Below are 22,336 nucleotides of genomic sequence, written 5' to 3'. Positions count from 1 at the left end.
CCGGATGCCTCAGCGTGGCTGCTGCCTGCCTCTCCTTACCGCGGCGAAGGGGAAAGGGAGGGGAGCTGTGTGAGAATGAGCGGTGCGAAAGGCGGAGCTCCGTGGGACGGTGAAACGGGCAGAGAGCCCCACTGCAGCAGGCAGAGAGGTGTGCGGAGGGGGAAATGAAGCTGCTGTCTTTCCAGTGCTTTTCCGACTTTGTCAAGCGGTGCCCTGCAGCCTCTTTCACTCTGCCCTGGTTTAAGGTGGAGAGACCCCCGGGGAGCCAAGTCGGTACGCAGGGTGCGGTTAACACTGCAGTGTGGCTAACACACGTGCAGACTGCCAGGAATCGACTTTATTTAAAACAGAGACCTTTTAGTGCAGGGACTGTGACTTGAGCTGTTGTTTCAGGGTCGGTTTAAACTGGTCCAAACCCCCCTGATGTTAGAAAGGGGAGAGGTGGTCCTGTCCTGCTCCCTCCCTCCACCTTGTCCGAGCAGCGTGTTTGTGTGGCCTCTCAGGCCTCTGAAAGTACGATTGTGGTTTTCACATGGAGGGAAAGGAAAGGAGAGGAGGTCACTTTCTCTCTCCTCACACCCAAACTGTTCTGCTTGCGCCTAGTCTTGTCCCCTGTGCCGGGTCCTGCGCTCACTTGACCACTTTGGGTTGATATAATGGGCTAAATGACAGAGTTGGTATCAGTGACACACAGGCTGGCTCACAGGTCCTAAGGGCAGAAGCATGGGACTCGGGAGATGGGAAGTGTAATGGTCCCTGTCAGTGGCAGTGGACAGGGATGTTTGCCTGCTGTCCCTCTGATACTAGGAGGATTCATGTTACTCTAGACTGCAAGCTGCTGTTGATACAGGCGGTCCTTTTCTTCCCCGGCTGTCATGTATACAATCCTTCCCTTTCTTATACCAGAGCTGGTGTTTATTTGCCTTCATGTAAAAAAATCAGGGAGATAATTTTTCTTTATTTTTCTTTATTTTTCTCCCTTTCTTTACCACAGAATTAGCTTTTTGCTGATTCGGATTCCTAAATTGCCTCACTCTGGGGTTAAGCAAGTGCCAGAATCAGCGCAGAGAAAGTAGCAACAGACAGCCAGAAGCTAGAAGGGGGCAGACGAGGGCTGGTGGGACCTCTTCTGATGACAGCTGTTGTGTCATGAAAGCTCAACTTAGTTTCAAGATGGCACAGTCTGGCTGTCTCGCTTACCTCATTAGTCCTGACGCTGGGGAAGGGTGAGACTGCAGGAAAGTGAGGTACTCCCTTCATTTGGCTGCAGGATTTAGACAGGTATAAACTGACTGAGGAACCACACCTGCAAATTGCAGTTTCACAGCAGTGTAAACCAAACTAAATTGGTGCTACAGTAGTCCCACTTGCCTGCTTCTCACAAATCCCATTTTCAGGAATTCTGCACTTCCTTTCTGTCCTGGGCACTGGCATCCGTGTGACCTTGCAGAGGGCTAGTTCAGGGAGTTGATCTGGCAAAAAAAGAGATCTACGTCCCCAGGCATAGCAGAAAGCAAGAGCACAGGCAGCCTTTTGTTGATTTTGGTGTGATGTGGCAAGTTCAGGATCCCATGCTTGATCGCTCCCTAGGCATTACAATAATGAAGATGATAAAAAATATTATAGATGCCTTTAAAACAGGAATGTATATATTGTACTTAGAGCTTATTTTAATTTTACAAAAAATATTATGAACTGCTCGTCGTGTTTTCACAATGGATTTCCCTGTGCACATAGAAAGAACTGTAATTTTGGACAGAGCTGAATAGTTCTTGTCCTGTGTGTGCAATGCCATTTACGAAGATAGATTATGAAAACTTGGTATGGAATTACTCATTGCTTTTATTGAAAATGGGACTCAAGAAACTGTTGGAAATGGAAAAATAAGTATCAGAAAAATAAAACTGTATTGTTATACTTTTTCAGTGCACTAGAATCTGATTCACTGCTGGTATAAGTTTAAAAAGTAAATTTCTTGCTGTGAAAGTTTTAAAAGTAACTTGATCCAGTAAGACTGGCTAAATAGGAAAGCACTGAGTAGATGGTACTGAACTGTTGGAGTATCAAGAACTGTAAACAGTTTCAGTCCACCAAACTTTCGGAAAAAAACAGGTAATTTAAAATTCACCTTTCATTATAGTCCAAGTTAATGTCAATCTCTTAAGACAGAAAATCCTAAGCAAAAAGAGGGGGTAAATCTCGTGGCACTAGCTTTTCTGAATTCCTCTTGATTCAAAGCACATATACTGATTAGGTAATCTAATTGCTGTGAATAGCATTGAAGCTGAGGAGAAGGGTAAAGTATCGTAAGATACACACTTGAAATGTTGAAACTATTTTGTCAACCCAAAGACGACATCAGAAAGCTATGTTAAGGGCAAAAAGCCATGCTGGGATATGTGGCTTTTCCTTTTTTTTTTTCCATTTCATGTAATAAGTGTTTCTTTAGAAGACGCAGGAGAAAATAATTGCCTCGCTGTAAAATCAGAGAATTAGACTACTGTATTTCATTCTGTTACTACGTGCCAGCACTAGTGCCTTTATGCTGTATGGACACTGATAGAACACTAGCAAATTAGTAGCCTTTTTATCACTGAGGTGTTCTGATAAGATCAAGGCAATTTCCTTTGACATCCTAGCACTGAACAGAATTATCTTTTTTGTGGGATCAATGAATGTTGGTTCATTTCTTCCTCTGCAAACAAATAGCATTTTGATTTGGCAAATAGAGCTTCTGGATACTCATTTCTGTTTTTATCAAGGCAGGAGTAGCACTCCGACGTAGAATCTAGAGCAGTCCCCCAGCTTGGAGAAAGGACATGGTTTTGTTGTTAGATGTTCTCACGAAGTCCTACTGGACTTTATACCTAGGGATGTGGGCTAGGCTCCAAAAAGAAGGCATTTTCATTCAAGCCAAAGATCTTTTAAAGCCTCTTATTCTCAGTCTCCAAAGGAGACTGCTTCCTTTGGAATGCAATCTTCTTTTTGATATGCAAGCATGTGAGCGTAAAACCACTACTCTTGTGTATTTGTACAATGCGCGATGTTTTGTAGAGCAATTAAGCCCCGTAATTGAATGCAGAATCAAAATTTCCCTTAAGTCTTCTCAATATGACTTGCTAGCAACCAGAGCGATTACAGCAGGACCTGAGGTAAACAACACTAATCCAGTGAGGCGCACTTCCAACCTGAATTGCACACCAAACCTGTTTCTACGCCCCCATCCCAAACAAGTGTGCTGCACAATTATCGCATGTAACGCCCTGTTCTGAAAAAGGTGAGAATCATACAGAGAAACAGGCTGGGGAGGGAGAATGCCGTGCTCGTCATTCCTTTGGCTGATAAGAAAGCGTGTACTGTGTTTCAGGCTCTGTTTCTACCCTCTTTCCTTTCCTAGCAGTAGCTTTAACAGGCTGAGACCTCATGCGACGCAGTTATCGATCTTCTGTAGCAGGCCCGTCAGTCATTCCAGCAGAAAGCTCCTTCCACAGACTGACTTCCCCTCCTGAAAAATCCTTCCTATACAGAAGATGTAATCCCATCACTGAAAGAACCATAAAAATCCCGTAAAACCCCTCTGATTAAAAGGTCTCTTTATCACAAATAGCAAGCCCCGGCAATAATAATAAAAATAGAGTGAATTTAAACATGAGTCACTCAGAAAGTTCCCGTAAATTACGCTTGACGTAGCCTAAGTTGACACGGAAGAAATCTATGAGAAAGTTGTCCTTACATTCCTGTCGGATTCCTCAGCAGCCGGGACAGCTCTTCTACATCATGTTCCACCCTGGGTGGCTTGAAGCAAACATTCAGATTGCCTCTTGGATGTGGTGTCCTTCAATCGTATACCACCTCCTTTTAATGTAGTCTGGAATAACCATAGGCTTTTATTTGTGTATAGGTTGGAGATCAGTACATTGAAGTTTTTCTTAAAACTGTCAGGAGGTATAATAGTGTCATATTGTGCTATTTTAAGCAGAAATGAGGCATTTTTTTTATTATCCATGTCATGTCATATAGGTATTTATTTTGCATCTTTTCTTACATTAATTGTAAAAGGATGATGTGTACCTTTTCAAGCTGAATTTATCACTGTTTTGAATTCCTCCCTCTGAAATGAAGACTATCAGAATAACAAAGTAATAAATATCTTCTGAATATAAATCAACTCATTCACGAAGGAAAGTTCTTCTGATGATGTTGCAATATATGTACCAAGCTAGTTGAAGTATTGCCCATTTTTCTCACAAGGCCTTAAAGATAAAATTAGATGTAACTGTATTAAAAATGTACTCAGTGAACTCTGGTACATTTTGGCTTGTGCCATGGATGTTCTTGAAATTGCATATTTAATATAGATCACTTTCATTTGCTTATTTGTGAAACAGTCAGAAGTTGAAACTAGTAGTCTGGTATTTTTCTTGTATGGACTGAGTCAATTTGATTACAGAAGTGGGGCGTGAGGGGGGTCAGACTGATGCCTGATTACTGCATTACTCCGAGGCATTAATTTGTTCCTTTTTGTCAACTATGTTTTAACATGTAGATACTGCAATTAAACAATTCATCCTGATAAATCTTTTATGATTAATTTGCTAATTTTCTTGATACATGTGATACAGAGAAGGAAGAACAAATGAAAAACTATGGGTAGTGAAAAATAGTAATAACAGATCAAGAAATAGTGTCAGAATTAACGTGTAAGTGGCCACTTCTCTTTTATCATGTTAGTCTATCATGTCTTCTATGATTACTCAAAGAACTGCTACATAACTTAGTATCCTTTATGTCATTTTTGTATAGTGGCAGAGGTGTTGGTCTCTAGTGGTGGAAGTAGGTGGTTTGTCAAGCGAATGATTGCATCTGGTTTGTGCAGCAGGTTAGTTTGCTAGACCTTGATCTGTTACGCTTTTCTATCTTTAAATTTCTGTGGTGGAATATGATATGCCAGCGTTCTGTGTAAAACCTTTGTATAATGTTGCTGTATAATGATTTTGTGTCATGCTGGAAAAATTTGGGATGCAATAGCTCAACATAATAGACTATCAATACAAAATTTTCTAAATTGTTAAACTTAAGAAATTGATTAAACTTTTAAAAGTCAAGATACCTATGAGAACTATTTCAGTATAGATGCAATGACCTTTGTATCGTCATGTTACTGTTTGTAACAGCAGTACGAAAGAACTAGAAAAGGATCCAAAATACTTGATTCATCTGACCTGAAAAGTAAAAACTAGTGAGCACACAGTGTACTGCACAGCAGTATCAAGGGACGTGTAGCCGGGTGTATTTTGGCCTTGGACTGGCAAAATCTCTGTTCTTGCAAAACAAGTGGTGGCATTTTCATTATCTGCAGGAAGCTTGCAAGACAGTGAATGTGCTGAAGAATGTGAAAAGCCGTGCGGAATGGTATCCTTCTCATTACATAGAAACAACTTTCCAAACCAGGCAGTGTGTTGATATTCATCCTAGTAACACTAGTGCAGTGGCAGACTCTGCCCACATTTACACGAAGCGACCCACTTCTCACTGCGTGAGAATTAGAAGGGAAATGCAAATACATGTATGATCTGATTTGTTGGTCTCTGGTTTGGCTTGCTTTTTTTTCTGTAATGCAAACCCAGCTATAAATAGGATCAAATTCAGCAGTCATTTATTACTTGAGTAACTCTGACATTACCAGTATTGGTCAAGAAATGTTTTTTCAGGTAAGAAGAAGCGGCAGGGTTCTTCCTCAGAATGAAAGAAAGTTTTCCTTCCATACATAGAGTTTAATGCATACATAAAGTTACAGACATATAGTTTAAAATGCTTTTTTCATAAAGAACTGTGTGCATTTACATTTTGGGATTAAGCTGACTGAATTTTTTGGCTGTTGCCTAATTTTGACATGCTTTTCCTTTGCAGTTTGAAAAAAACTTGTCTGGCTGCTTGAGAGCTCCCTCTCGTGGTAAACTTTCCTGGACGAGCTTCGCAAGTCTTCCCATCCACAGGCATGTCGTTGAAACTTTACCTACCGTATCTATTACTGATAACGCTGTGCAGCAAAAGAAAGAAGCCAAGCCAGCAGTTGTTGCAGATCATATTTTTTGCTTGGCTGTCCACCCTTCTCACGTAGAAACCTACTGGTTTGGTATGGATGCAAATATCAGTTGGTATTTTGGGGGAATTTCTGTAAATAATTATGCATATGAAAAAAAAGTAAGTATTCATCTGTGTTCTAGGGGAAAAAAAAAGAGTCATGGATGATTTTATTTTTTACCCTGAATAGAATAAATTACTATCCTTGTCTAGAATAGTTTAGAATCTCTTGTATCTGGGTTGGTGCTGCTGAACATGTAGTTTAAAGCAGATGGTACTTAACTACAGCCATCAGCAGCTTTGACCAAATACCCACTATTACGGGTCTATGCTGTGCAAGGGTGTGTTTTTACTAAATTGCTTTGCAGTTCAGAACTGTCGCCCGCTCTGTGCAGGAGGAGTACCAAGGGTTTGGAAAAAGAGGTTCAGATGTTCTCCCTCCCCCTGCAAGCCTTGGCCTCCTGTGCCTCACCTGAGAAAAGATGTGGATCTGCAGTGTCAGGGACTAAAAGCAGCAGCCACAAATCCTGGAAACCTCTTGCGCAACATGATGGAGTCATTGCAACTGGCTCTTTATGTCTCCTGTGAGAGATGCTGAGTCATGCTTTTTGGTACCTTTGCACCGGCCGATACAAGGGAGCGTGAAGGTTGCTTCTAAGAATACAGAGGGTGCGCTGGTTCTCCCTGTTTTCCTATGGTTAAAGTGTTGGCCTGTCCAGATCTTCCAAACAAGAGTGAATTATACCATTTTAGAATGAAAATTGAAATGAGATAATAGCCGTAAATACAGCTCTGAAAATAATAGCACTGTAAATCAAGTAAAATAGTGGGGAAAGTAAGGTAGATTATGGGGGAAGACAGTAAGGTTGTTTTTGTGTATGTGTATCGTGGGTTCTGAAGTGGACTGTTTAAATGTAGTTTAATTCATAGTGTTTTAATGATCAACAGATGGCTCACTCTGTCAAGAAAATAAAGCATTTAGTCACATATAGTTATCTAACTGGGAGACAAATAACAAAACCACATGAATCCAAGCAACTCAAATTCAGGCAATTTTTGAAAACTAAGGTTGGTTCAGATCTTATGGCTCTGACCAGTATCAAGGATTGGGCTTGCTAGTTTGCTTTTTTTTATTTGCAGGAAGAGGTTGAGGTACTGATGTCATATGTACTGATGGGATCTTTCAAAGAAAGTATGTGGAAACAATAATTAACTGAAGTAATAAGAAAGAGTAAAAGTTTCTTAGAATTAAAATGTAATATGACTGTCAGAACTTAAATGATAAATTGTTATATAAACATATATGCACAAATTTAATTAAAAAAAACAATCCGTTTCAAAGAATTATTCAGAACAACAACTAACTTTTCTTTGGTATTTATTGAACCCATGTAGATCTTCAGTTTACTTCCCAACAAATTCTATAGCCACTCATTTATAATTTGATATTTGCAGATGCCTTTTGGCACATATATATAAGGAATTTGATATTCATTTACCCTAATCCATAAAGTTGCAGTTAGGACTTTCATAAAACAACATTTAGGTGCCAATTTAGCAGTATTTTAATAGAAATTTTAGGTACTTCACCATTTCTACATTCTAGAATGGAAATGGTTAAAGAAGCAAACGTACAGATTTGATACACAGGCACTTTGAACAGACAAAATTTCTTAGAGTCAAATTATGAATAGGGGTTTTGTTCCCCTTTTGGAGCCTCTATCTTTCCACTGAGAGAACTCACTTACCCACATTGCAGCTCTGGGGGACTATTTCACTGTAGACAAATCAAGAAAAATATGTCATAATATAGGCAACAATATAATATAATGTTTTTCTATAAAATCCCAAGTAATATCATGCAAATTTGTGGCAGCAGAAGTGGACTCTCTTTAATCTGCTTTTAACTGAGTAACCACAGTGTCTGTGATGCCTCAATTATGAATTCCCTTTTTTTTTAATACTGTATGACTCATAACAGAAACATTCTTGCATTCATTGCCAGCATTTAAAGACAATAAGCGGCCTATTTAGAAGTAAATGCCTATGGAAATGAAAATTTCTGCATACGGGTATTCCTGCACACAAACGTATCCTGTGCTATGGATTTTCCAGAACGTATGCCCGGTGCGTAAGTGAGCAAGCGTATGAGCGCTCGAAGTGACAACAGATGCAAAGCCCTACCCCCAGCATGGTACCTGGCCGTCTTTGCAGTGGATGTCTGAACCTTCCCCTGCATTCACTCTAACAGATGTCACGACAGACACTCGTAGGAAATTGAGAATGTATAAAAGTGAGAGTGATTAGCCAAACATCATCGATGACCAGAGTTTAAGTTTGTTCAGTTTAGATACCTGCTTACGTTAAACAAGTTGGCTGATTTTAAACTAGTTTAAATGCCAATCTATAGCCCGATCCTTTGGGAAGGAAAAGACTGTACAACCTCAGCTAAAATAATATCAATTTAGTGACCAGTAGCTTGTTTTGTTTAATAAAACAGCATTCTTCATTCTTGGGTCTCCGCAATGTAACTTTTATTCAAGGATCCTTGTATCAAGCAGATGTTCTTCTAGGTTCACGTCGGATCCTGTGAACTGCATGCGGCTCACTGCATTGAGGACTGCAGCCGGAGCAGGCTGCCCCGTTAGGGGAGGCAAGCCACCGGCCGAGGGTGACAACAAGGCAAGCAGGCGCAGGGGCCTCACTGCGCCCCGTCCGGGAGGAAGGCGAGCAGCGCGGTCCCCTGGCAGTGCTAGGGCCAGTCAGCAGCCTGGCGGGCTGCCAGACAGGTCTGCAGTCACAAGGCAGGACCCAGGTCAAGCCAGGTGTCTGACTCAGTGAGGTACATGACTTGGGCTCAGGCACAGCCGCAATGTACCTCAGGCAGGGGCCCGGGGTGAGAGCTGGAGCTTAAATGCAGCTCCCAAGTGAAGGGGGGAGGCCTCCAGCGGGGATTCTCGCAGCTCTGTCTCACCCACCAGCTTTTCACAGCCATCTGATCCAAGGTTGCACAGCTACACCACATCAGCGCTGGCCTCCAGCACAGGCAGTCAGACCCCTGCTGGGGGACTGCACCCAGGGTCCTCATACTGTGGATTTAGTGGTATATGTGTGGTCTCTGATTTGTTGGTTGCAATCAAAATAAACTAATTTCTTACCTCCATATATACTCTCTCATTTTCTGAAGTGTAAAAATACATGCTTCTTTATGTGTGTGAGAATGGCAGTATTCTTTTGTCTTTAAACAGCCGGTACTGAATGTAGGAGAACTTGTACCCCACTTCTGTCACAAAGCTACATGGTAAAGGAGGAGTAAGAGCAGTAGAACCAGTCATCTGAACTACAGATTTAAATTTGAGATGGACCTGAATGACAACATCTACAATTTCAACATAGAGTTTGATTTTCCACCCACAGTTCACTTTTATTCATCTCTGTGGTTTTGCTGTGGACCATTATAAGTCTAAGGACTAGTTTAAAAACTGTAGCTGTAGACTTGAGCTGAGCTTCAGAAATCCAGAAAATCCTGTTATGATGAGGCTTAGCGTCAGTCCTTACCTAAGCACAACTTCCCTTGAGTGCTGTGAGTGTTGCTCAAGTATGAACTTCTGAAGTATGCCCAAAAATAGGAATGAAGCACATCTTGGCAATGGCTACAATTCCTCATATTTATGAAAGCAATCCTAGGGCATGATGACATTTTCAAAACTAGCATCCAGTTATATGTATTTTTGGAAAAAAAATTGAGACATACTTCAACAGAGGTGAAGAATGTAGTATTCTCCCAATCTCATTTTTCTGAAGTATGTATGATGAAAGGAAAGTGCTTCCCGATCATCCATTTTACTTCTTCAAGCAAACACTTCAATCAATCAGATTTTGCCAACTTGAGAAGACTTTTAGAGAAGCTGCAACATTCCTCGCATTCTGTAGCACTACTTTCTTTTCCCTGGGATCCTGGAAGTTTCACAAAGACTGTGCTCTCTGCGTTTCACTGGGAAAGATTAGACCGGCAACATTTTCCTTCTTCGATGCAATGTAATCGATACCCTGATGCTGCTTCAAGAAATGCTAACTTGAGCCTAGAGAATGAAGCAGATGCACTGGCTACGTCTGCGCTGCATTTGAGGTTACTCTATCCGTGTTCACACTGCAGGCTGCAGGGTGCTTCCAGACTATTACAGGGATGTCCATACATAGGGATACACTACAGTTAGGTCAGAAAAAGAAATCAGACCCTTTGGCTTTGAAAGCATTTTTGAGTGCGTATTTGTGCAACCTTATGTGTTTAAAGATGTGGCTTTGTGCAAACCAAAAGCTGCCTCCAAGGCACCATTTCAGGAAGCGTGGTATTTGTATGGTTATGTGACCATATTCCTGGCCGGGCCAGGAATTTTATTCAAGGAGTGTTATTCAGTACAAAATACTTTTGCTGTTCTTACCAGCATAAGCTGTAGCCAAAGTCTGTCACAGTCAGCTCCAGAGAGTCTTGCTAGGCAGTGCTCGGCACCCCAGGGTTTGGTATTCAGCTGGCATTGCTGGAGGAAGGTCTGCAGCTGCAGGTGAAAGCCAAAGTGAAAACATAGGTATAGCTGCTGCGGCTGTGCTTGTCTACTACCAGCATCGCTTTTCGCTTGTCATTGTAGGTGCAAGGCAGACTCTGGCTCCAACAGTCACCACGCGCTTAGCCCTTCTGGAGCTGGAGCGTGGTGTGATGTCCTCTCTTGTGCCTTGTTGGTATGATGGTGTAGTCAGCCTAGCAAACAAGGCGGCTGAATATCCCACCTGTGCTGCACAATGTCTGAAGCAGCACGTTACAGGTGAAGGTAAGTGCTGGTGGTGCAGGCCGTGGTGTGGCCCTGTAGGGTGTATGTTGTCCTAGAGACAATGCTCGAGAGCAGGTCAGCCCCGACCTCCTCATTGCACGTACCGGTGGACACGTGAGGAGGATCCTCTGCTAACTTAACCAGGTTACTCTCTCAGTGCCTCAGAGTGTGCATAAATAATGGACAGTGGACAGTCAGGGTTTCTGGCCTCAGGCAGCGTGCAGTCTAATAAGGCGATACAGCTGAGATCACAGAACACAGTTTCAAGTATACTCTGTACCTTCCATGCCAAGACACGATCGTTACATGAAAATCCAAGAACACAATCATCACAAAAAGTTTTCCTGAGCCGTAATTGCATCCAGTAGTCCATGTAAACAAATATTTATTCCAAACTATTTTTCCGCAGAGAGGCACACTCCATCAAAAGATAATGCACACTGTTATCTCACAGATCTGGACAATGGCTATGTAATCATTGCTTGAATCCAGACAGTCTTTATCAGCTTTAAAATGCGTCTGTAATCTCTCTTTATAAGCGTATAGATCTCAGCAGGTGTTTTGCCTGAAGGGTTGTACGGCAGCAGGCCACCTGAGAGTAATCAAGCCAAAACTCATCATATGGTTTCAGTATAAAACTGTTACTGATATTTTAAGTATTTCCAGCTTTAATTAAGTAAGTTTAGCTACCATTACTCACTCCTGTTTAATGTACCACCGTTATGGTTTAATTGCAGATTGTCTTTCTTTCCACAGCCACTAACTAGCTGGGTTTTATGAGCCCTGTTTTTTTCCCACTCTGATAAAAGTCCATTATAAATAAAATCCCACTTAATTTCAAAAGCGTTCTGGTCACTGTGTTTTATTTCACGTGTCAGTAGTCATAAAGTAGAGAGCTGATCCTGCAACAAGGAGAAAATCCAATATTAAATTAATACATAATAGCTTTGTACGGTGTAATCTTTTGACACCGAGAGATGAATTTTGTCAGCATGGCATTTGCAGTTGGTAGTAGATTCAGGAGATACACTATTCCTCTCAGGAAATAAGTAAAAAGCATGGCATGAATATTATCACTTTTAGCTTTATCTTGCGGCTAGAAAAAATGAGCTCCCTATCACTTCTATCAGTGTCCCCTATTTATTTAGGCAGTGCTGAGTGTAAGGGTGGAAACATGATTTACATGGTAACTGTTTTTAGAAGTTTTTTCATTCCCTTCTATAAGTGAATTTTTAAGATAGAAGGGAAAAAGTGCCTTTTGTTCCTTGATGGTCAGAGTGTTGTGGGTTGTACAGTATGGCATGACGGCTACCTCTGCGCTGTAATACAGAGCTAAGTGGCTTGGGGCAGTGCTTCTAGAGGCTTCTGCTTTGAGAACTAGTTCTCGTGGGTCTACATCAGGAATCTCTACGCTGTAACCTTGTACATTTCCATCTGTCTTCATCTGTTGACTCTTCACAATTGTATGTTGTTTCAGACTGCATTTTTTTTACTTGCTTGTACAGTAATTCATGCAGTTTTGTTCCTCCTCTGCAGCACAGTAATACTGACAACACTAGAAAACGGAGACAACGTCAGACAGCTTAGTTCCTTTCAGCTGTAGTACAGAGCAGAAAGCAAATGCAAAAAATATGTACTTATCTCCGTTCTGAAGTTGCCACAGGCCAATTTGGTCCCTGGAAAAATTCCAGCTACCCTAAGAGTTGCCCTAACTTGTACCATAATTGCTATGTTTCCCATAGGACTTTTCAGCACTATGCATGACAAGTACTAAAGAGCATCTCAGCCACACCTCAGACTGCCTTCATGCTGGCTCGCACACGGAAAGATCTTTAGCAAACACTACCAGTTTAGTAATTTCTTTATTTTTTGGGAAGACCTCTTCTGGTACAGGTGTTCTTGGGAATGTGAAGAGAAATAAAAGGGGAGAGACAGGGACAGCTAATGGCCACAACATGTTAATGAATTCTACTAAACCAGAGATCTCTGCTGCTTCTCCTGGGCCTGGCATGAGAGTTCTTCTGGCAAATAACTTCTCTGGTGTATTTCAGATAAGACTATTAACATATAATTGCTTCAATTATTGTCTAACTTAATTAACATTTGCAAAGAGTTCCTAAATCTTTGCGAAGACCCTTGCATGCACCTATAGTTATTTACTAGGTATTATGGCAAATAAAACCATACTCCCTATGTTCCTCATGTAAAACGTGTAAAGCCCTAAAAATTTTGCACTCAACTTAACCAGGACACCCTGAGCTTGATGCTTTTTCACAAGTATTCTGAGTCATCACCTCAGCTTGCAATAATCGCCCACGGTCCTCCATTCTTTACAGCATTCCCTTTTCCATTTGCTAAAGAGTTACCATTCTTAATTCCTCTGTTTCCCTGCATATAATCTGGCTAATATGCCATTCTCAAACATGGTTTATTATTCTGTGTGAGTATATGAGAAAACAGAAGGGGAAATGAGTTGGAGCAAACTTCTTGTTTGTCAGTGATGAGATACGGTGTCGGCATGCTGTCACAGCCCAAGAGTGCAAATGACTGGGTACAACTATAGCACTTCTGAAAAAAATTTCTGGTTAGCCTTAAGTTTTCATCTTTAATTTTTATCTTTGCTCTTAACAAATAATAGATCGCAAGTAAAATTTCCCATCTCTCACTGAGCTGTTTTTTGGGCACGTATTTTGATGTGCATGTATTTAGACCTTAGATGAGTTTTATACAAACGGAGATGGTTACCGTTGAATCACTGCATACATTTCTGGCCAATAAAACAGAACATTTAAATAATTAGCATATAAACACTAGGTACGTTGACTGAAAAGTCTTACTGAATCATCTACATAGTAAAGAAAAAATTCTTTAGCTGCTTCAGCCCTGAAGATAGGTACCTTGTTAGTCACTGATAAACTGCCATGCCAAGCAGGTAATACTGGTGAGATCAAAATGGGAAAAATGACAGTCATGAGGTGGAACAAAACATGCCATGGGAAAATGAATTGACCTGCTATGATGACTCACATCTATAACCAATCCGAAGCACATTCTTTGAACCCTGTGAAAAGTGGAGGAAGCAGATGCTAGAAACAAACGTAGACATAGGGGTACAGAAAGGATACACAAAAACACAAGCCTTAAAGTGGACAGACAGGTGCACATCTGGTGTTACCAGAGTTACAGAAGCATGAAGGATTCTATTGGTAAAGAAGCGGCTAGTCTTTGCTTTTTACTTTGTGAAATTCACTTGCTGTCCTAGAGTGACTCCAAGGACAATTTAATGTCAGTTACGCCTAGTCATCGTCAAACCCCTAGCTAAGTAGTTTGTAGGTAGTGCCAGCTGATTGCAAAAGCGACCGCTGATAAGCCTGTCAATGCTTGCATGGAGAATGGATAGTAATTAAGCATTTATTTAAACATAATATTCGAAGTAGGAATATACTATCTCGTGTTCCTTGAAATATCCTATTTGTGTATGTCAACATCTCTGTATCTGAAAGGAGAGGAAACAGAGTTAAGTCGCTAGGCGCACTAGTCTGAAAGGAATGCAACATTACAGTTTATACCAGTCAGCGTGAATGGAAGAAATGTTGCATATACAAATCAGCTGAATGTCTGATTCCACAGAAGAAAATATCAGTTAAGAAAATGGATTTTTTCCCCCCTAAAAGTGACTCATTACAAAAATTTCAGTAAGAACTTCCTGGAACTTCAGAGGGGACGTCGGGCAGAGTGACCTGAGAATTCATGAAGTATTAGGGATAATCTCCTGAGCTTGTAGAACATAATTCGCATGCTAAATTCCTTACAGCAACATTTTAGGTACTGGCATTAGTCAAGCCATGTCCAGATACTTCATGCCAGGATGAATCATATATGACAAATAGCGCGCTGAAATCTGCCCTGATTTATACAACTTTTGCAAAGGTGTCGACTGAAGTGCAGTCTCGTAACAGAAACTGGCTCATCCAGTGTCTCTCAGACTCTCCCCTTTAATGTCTCAGTCAGACTCTGTGATGTCCTATGGATGTCCTACCACAATTAGAAGCAACTTGAGCACAGTTGTCTCCTTTGATGAAAAAAAAAAATTAGAAAAAGACATGTATTGTAAAAATGCCCTTGATCAAACTATCCTTTTTTGTGCAAAAGCACACTGCTAATGCTGGATTTTGTTGCCTGCTTGCACCACATATGTTCATATACAGCCAGGAGAATGGTGAAATAGAAGATTAAACCACATTTTTTGCATCTCACTTTTTGCAGACTGCGCCAGTGCAAGTTCGTCTATCATTTCTCCTTTGAACTTTGCAAAGCAAGCATTTTTAGGAGGAATCCTCTGGCAGCGGTGCTGGCAAATCCTGTCGCCATTTCTTTATCCCCAAATTTTTGTGGTCGGACCAAACTTTGCAGAAGAGCTGCCTGTACTGGTGTTTGTTACATTATGTAACAGAGAAACTCTGTTCTGATTCATTATGTTTGGAATGTGTAAGATAAAAACCTCCTATTATGGGCAAGTTTAACAGCAGGACACGAGGATCTTCACCGCTTTCAGAAGTGGATTCCCTATATTGTTATTAGAGGTGGCTCTTTGTAAGCCCGTCAGTACGCGTGTTAAGGAGATGTTTTGAACTGGGAAAAGTCATAAACCCCTCCCTGCGTGGACCATAGAACAACCCTGATCTCAGGGTCTTCTCTCTTTTGTTTGATCTTTCCATTTTTTGCAAGGTCTCAGACTGTTGTGCACCGGAGTGGGTTGTTCCCAGAGAATAAGGACCGCGGCTGTTCTTCCTGGACTGCGCTCCTGGGGAACGATTCATTCAATTCCCACATTAGAAGGAGAAACCTTGAATTTACAACTTTTAAATCAGGTCCTTGCTTTCCTCCTAACATGCTTGTCATCCCCCTTGGACCTAAAATTAGGCTTTGGCCCCCTAATACCGCTCCAGCAGTGTGCTTCTGCTCTGTCCAGCATGTAATGGCAAATTCTTCCCCCGGCCTGTAAGGCGCTTTTACGTAATAGATTCCATCTACGCAGTGACAATGGCAATACGCACAGACGGGGACACGGAGGATCGGCTCATACGAGCACGCTCCGAAGTATGTCTGGCTTTCGATTCACCTTGGTTCAAAACCCCTCAACGTCACTTTACTGAGTAGGCAGAGCACAGTGTCTCATTGTTTATCTCAGTTAGTGAGTAGGTGGCAAATAACCTAGCAACGAGGGAAGAGCTGAACTGCGCATTTGGGCAGCTGCTGCTACAGGCTCACGAGTAGAGGCACATGCCCCCAGCCAAAGGACAGATGCTTCCCGCCTCACGCACGAGCAACAGGCTTGCCTCTGTTGGGGCACATGTACGCAGCCCACAAGAGGGACAAAGTTTATCACTGTGTTCTCAAAAAACAAGACTGCTTTGTGCAGCGAAGGAGTTCTAGATATTTGAACTGCGACTTACTACAGGCTCTTCTCCACCTGAAATGCTGAAAATAAAATACTTCACTGTCAATAGAGGATTGCTTAGTGGTGTAAACCTCTCACTTGCTGTAAGAAGAGTCCGTTGAATGACAGAACTGAATTTCAGCAGTGTTTTTTAGTGAAATTTACCAAGTGAAGGTATTTCTGTCGGGATCTTAGTCACCATCCTGCTTCTTCCACGTAGCAACAAGTGATGTCTCTATACTAGCAAGCATCATGCTTGCTAATGACTGACTACCTAATTCCCTACTTCCATCCAGACCTATTTCAAGCTATGTAAAATTATTTCTATTTGAATATTTTAGAAGATATTTCAGGATAAGAAACACTCCAAATAAATAGAAAATAATATTGAAATAAATGCTAAGTCAACGATGACTTATAAAGGATCTTCCTCAATTAACCAGATTTAATTTCTTTCATATCTTCAATGTAATAAACCTAGTAGTCTTCAAATTATACAGTTTTCTAGTCAAGCCTTGTAATTGGAATGTAATAAACAGGAAAAGGTATTGTTCTTGCATTGAATATACAGGCAAAACCAATATAAAATTTAATTATGTGTTGTAAAATACCAACAAAGGACAAATATTAATTTCTGCTGCTTTGAAGGCTACTCTGTCCTTTGGTGCAAAAAATATTTGGATTGAACCGATAACGTATTTGGGCAAAATTCTTCATATATTGTGAAATACAATGCTTTAAATAAAGCAAACAATGTTTTAAAGTGAATAAAACAAAGCCATTGCTTTAGGTATACCCCATATTGCAATAATTAAGAGGTTCAAAGTTACCCAGTTATCTTTCATCTGTTTTGTTACTTTCCATTAATGATATATTTGCATTATTTAGTAATACAGAATTTAAGTGAAAACTTTCTGACTTTCAAATCTTAAGGGGTAGCTTAATTAGCCAAGCCTGTAAGTGCAATTTGTAAAATAAAAGACCTTCTGGAATGAATAAAGAATCACATACTTAAGTTTCAGTTGTTTATTATTTTAAAATTAGAAGCAGTAAAACCACAGCATAGTTAGGGGCAGGATATATTGCAAAACACTTGTGTTTCAAGGTCATTAATCCTTTCTTCTTTTAACTTTTAATTAAAGATGTGATTGCATTAGAACACTACCCATCTCCTGTTGAGGCTTCTGAAATCCTCTGACAGTTCCAGGAAATGTTCATAGCAAGAATAAGTGCAGTGTAAGGCAAAATTTAGTCCATGATCACAAAAAGCAGATGTTTGATTTTTCATCTGCTTTTAATGCAATATGACAGGTACTTTGTTTTCCATTCCTAAGGGTAAAAATTATTTTAAACTCCATAATTTGTATATGTAAAGTAGAATTAATGATTTACTAAGTTACATCAACGGTTCAACGCTGAACAAAGGTAGAACAAACCTTTTCCTTCTTTCAATAAACTTTCAGAAGGCGGCTCTGAACTTTTTTCAAACCGCACACCATAAACATTGCACCAAAATGTGTCGATTCCAGAGTTTTCATGCCAAAATTTAAGTCAAATACTCATGCATGACTTTGGATTTTTCAGAAACTTATACGCAAGGTTGGATTCAGTAAACAGCTGTGCGATCTCCCCAGGATTAAATGACAATGATACTCTCTATTACATCCACCTCTTCTTATGCATAGTTGCCCCATAACCAATAGACGGGAAACAGGGTGTAAATTTATATCCTCACACCCTCAGAGCAGAAGTGCCCATTTTGGGGGCTACTAGTCACCTAACTTGTGTATCTATAGCACCGCACATTTATGCTTTGCTTTGTATCAGGATAATTACCTATGTAAACATTGCCTCTTTTTAAGTAGAGAGTGTGTATCTGGAGGCAGAATGTGACTGTACCCTAATATACCGCATACAGGACTATGGTAATACAGCTAAATAGCAAGCAGTTTTATTCAATGCATTTTATATGTTTGTATTTATACATCTTGCACTAAGCCTGACCTTCAGCTTTTGGGAAACATGTTTTAACAGCCTCTCAGCTATTTCTTACTGAACTGAAAGTTGCTGCTGTCTTCTGCAAGCTGTTCTGCTTTGTAAATCTTCTATAACCACAGTGATATGAATAGTATCAGCAGTAAAAATAACGTTAAAAATCTGATAAATCCTTTTGAGTGGGACATAATTTTACCACAGATTTTTAATAGGATATATGAAAATAATTTAGCAATGCTTTTGGTGCTTATTAGGAAGACCCACTACTACAAACCCATGATGTGGGACAGCGAAGAGCTGTTTCTCCCGGTTTATGTGGTGTATTTGAGTAACAAGCACAGCGCTATCATTGTTTGATCAGTAATATGGCATATTTCTGAAGCCTGCTGAGACTTGAGGAAAATTCTAGGCCACACTCTAATTGGACTAATAGCTAATATTCTTGTAACCATTTATGGAGAATACTGCACTAATGCTGGTTGGATTCCCTGTTTGCTCTGCTCTAGTCCATCTACAATGCAGCAGGTAAAATTATTTACCTAGGTCAACAGTTTCCAGTCCTTGCATAATCTCCCTCTCTTTCGTGTCTCATATCTCATCTAAGTTCGTGTTACTTCATCTCTATCTTCTCTTTAGCCCTCTCTGACCCCCACTTCTGCTCCTGCTTGCCACTTATTTAATCTAAAAGGTTCTTTTCCGTGCCACTAGCTGTGCATGTGATGCCCTTCTTGTTCTAGACCATTCTGCCAGCACCCTCTCCTCAAGCAAAAATCAGAGACAGCCACTATCCTTATTTAGCTTGTGGTTGAAAGGCAACTTTGTTGTAATTACCACTATACCCAAGTGTCTACCCTAAGTAAGTATACCGACAGTGTTGATTTAGACCTGTTTTCCCCCTTCTCCAGCCTCTCATTTCTTCATCCTGACCTGTATCACATCTGGGATTCAGACTGAAGATGTGTTTTTTGTTTAGCATTGGAACAGTGGGAGGATGGTATATCGAGCATTCTTGTGAATGCGGCTCTACAAGCACAAAGATAAGCACGGCCCCTGCCCAGCTGAGTTTGCTATCGATGTATCTTCTGGTTCAGGTCCCTCCTCACCTATGAGAAATATAAAACTCTAAGAAACACAAATTAAAATTGAGGAAAATAGGATTAATAGTTCCTCTAAATTTTGAAACAAAAGGCAAAGGAGTGTCAAATTTGAAGGAAATTGTAAGAGTTCTTCCTCGTGCTTTTGATTATGGGCTGTTAGGGAGAAATTTCATTCATAGGTCGTAAGAATTTTACATTTTCTTCTAAATGGGCAGTAGGACTAGGTGGGTTATTTAGATCCAATCAGAGCTGCTTCTGACATACAACTTGTTTCCTGCATTCCCTCATTTTGGCAACTGATGATAATCACTTCTGAAACTCGTGGTCAAAAGACAATGGTGATAAAAGACTTGGTCCTTACCCTATGTCACCAAAAGACTATGTTAGGAGTATCAAAATGGGATTGGATTTGAGTGATTAAATGAAGCTTTAGGCAAGAGGACCATCAGATTTAATGGAATGAACAACTAGCTGCCTTATCACTTCCTTTTGCTGATTTTTGATTTGTTCAGTATAGCATCTGTTTGCCAATTAGTGCAATTGCTACAGTGCAACTCATGCTATGGATAAAGCACGATCAAAATCTACAGAATAAAATACAGCAAATGCAGAATAAAATCTTGCTTCAATGAAATATTTGTACACAGAATGTGTGAACAGAAAGCAAGCATAAAGTAGAACATCAGAGTTCAGTGAAAAGTTTTCTGTCTAAAAAACATAGACAAAAACCATGAAGCATGCAGAAAAGCCAGTTTGCATACTGAAAGCAAATCTGACTTTTAGAAATGCTTTTGCAAAACTGCAGTGCTCTACATATACATAATGGTTGTTTAGGAAAAAGAGGAAAACTGGGGACATCTAATGATCCGTCTACACTAAAATTAAATATATCAGTGACCTTGGCAAAGCTTAAATATGGCTATAACTTGTTTATGCTGCATTATTTCAAACATTTTAGGGGAAACCTGTTTTAAAGTGGTTCCCTTAGGTACTATCATAAATTTGTTGAAGAAGGAAGTATGGTCTGTTGTTTTAAGCGCAGGACTCTGAGTCAGAAGATGTAGATTATGCCCCTTGCACTGATAACTACTGACTATGTGACTTCCTCATCTCTAAATTGGGAAATAGTACTTAACTAGTCAGAGGTAACAAGGAGACAAGTCATTACTGCTTATAATATTATAATATTGTAATATTATAATCAGAACAAAGCCTTCAGAGGAGTAAGTATCTGTGGGAAAGAAGCAAATCACCTGTATGTTTGAAGTTCTGGTAACTTAATTCTAAGACAAAGTGAAATTCTGTGCTGCGTTGGTGGACAATTTAGGAATGCAAAATATCAGTTGTTGCATTTGTTAAGCAACAGCCATCTAAAGGTCACCATGGCTCCAAAGTAGAACTATGATCTCATAGCTGCAGTTTTTGCCCTTCCCTGTTAACACCCTTTCCGTGTTTATGACTGTTAGGCTGGAAGGTATTGATGGCTTCCATATATAGACAGCCACGTATCTTGTAATGATGTGTAGGCTAACTATACCCCATAAGGTCTTGATGTTAGAAACAAAGGGAGGCAACTGCCCAGCTGACTATATCTTAAGACTGATCAGAATCTAAACTTGTCAGGGTGGAGGTTTTCCTTGGGACAGGAAAACGCAGTCAGTGCAAGGCTGACTCAGGCTAAGAGACCAAATGCTTACAAGTGTATGCGGGCAATAAAACCTGAGGGGAAAAAAAGCAGCGAGGAACTCACATACCCAGGTATGAGTAAGGCAGGACAGCTTACTTGCTGTATTCAGTGTACGATAAAAATCCTTTTTTTAAAAAAATGTAAATTAAATCAACTACTATTTGGTTTTGAGAAATTGAGCTTGGTGTTTACTCAGTGCAGGGAGGCAGGAGCACACCAAGGAACTGTTAACATATATATATTCACTTTTTGTGAATATAGCAAAGGTTTGTAACAGGAGCAACACGGCAAGGCTCTGAAGGAAGCAGCAGAACGAGGACAGCTCCATCGCCTTCTTCCCTACCCCTTCCCTTCCCAGTGCCCGGGAGGGCCCAGCTGCTGTTGCCACAGCATCCCTGACGTGTACAGAGGGACGGCTAATACTGGAGGCGCTGCCCCTCCCAGCGGCGACAGGAGCAGTTAAGACTGATTTCCCAGGCTCTACCCTTTTCCTCTTATGCCACCGCTTTAGACGCTCATCAAGACGACAAAGATAGCTCGACTTGAAGGGATCATCGGCTTTACAGCAAAACTCCTGGTCTGCTACAACATGAGAACAAACCCTTTTACATAATTTTAAAAGCACTTTTACCACTCCTTTTTATGGTATTGTCACCTCGGGGCTTACGTAATAAGAAAATAGCAGGCTTACAGCCTCAGCTGTCTGGAACAAGTGGCAGAGAAAGGGGGAAATGAGAACATGGGTTGAATATTCCTTTTCGTTCTTCAGAGGAGCCAGCCTTGCAGACTGCCTGTTTTGCCTGTTTGAGCTATGCTGGGCTGAGTCAGCAGAAAGCAAGTGTGACGCGGATGACAGATCCGTAATCACAGCAACACGTGAATCGGCAACACCTTTTACTGCCGACAGAGGCATTTAAACATTTGCAGCGGAGAAGTAACGTTTTACTTTATTTAAAACACCGGTTCTTAGGGTGGGTTGACCATGGGACCCTTTGCTTCCCTCCTAACACCTTACAAGCCTGACATCTCACTAACTTTCCAGTAGCCACTACCTTTACCGGCGTGCCACGGCTTATGTTACGGGCCAGCGAAGTTTGCCTTACCACCGCCGAGCTCCGCGGCCACGTCCTTCGCTAAACAGCGCTTCTCCAGGGGCAGCACTCGAGCTCTCTGCCTGCCCCGGGCTCCAAACGCCCCGCCACCCCCC

The 22,336-nt window shown here is 40.9% G+C and overlaps 1 protein-coding gene across 1 annotated transcript in view; it reads left to right on the top strand.

Moving 5' to 3' along the window:
• The first annotated feature begins 2,873 nt into the window (after window positions 1-2,873).
• Window positions 2,874-22,336, top strand: part of PDCD6IP (programmed cell death 6 interacting protein) — a 61,175-nt gene continuing 41,712 nt past the window's right edge. The window contains exons 1-4 of the mRNA XM_009321151.1: window positions 2,874-3,152; window positions 5,911-6,136; window positions 6,453-6,668; window positions 10,731-10,910. Coding sequence (XP_009319426.1) covers window positions 2,874-3,152; window positions 5,911-6,136; window positions 6,453-6,668; window positions 10,731-10,910 — 901 coding nt within the window. The remainder of the gene's footprint in view (window positions 3,153-5,910; window positions 6,137-6,452; window positions 6,669-10,730; window positions 10,911-22,336) is intronic.

The sequence above is a fragment of the Pygoscelis adeliae genome, unplaced genomic scaffold, assembly GCF_000699105.1.
Source record: "Pygoscelis adeliae isolate BGI_AS28 unplaced genomic scaffold, ASM69910v1 Scaffold280, whole genome shotgun sequence".
Classification (NCBI taxonomy): Eukaryota; Metazoa; Chordata; class Aves; order Sphenisciformes; family Spheniscidae; genus Pygoscelis; species Pygoscelis adeliae.
This window is presented reverse-complemented; position numbering and strand designations above follow the sequence as displayed.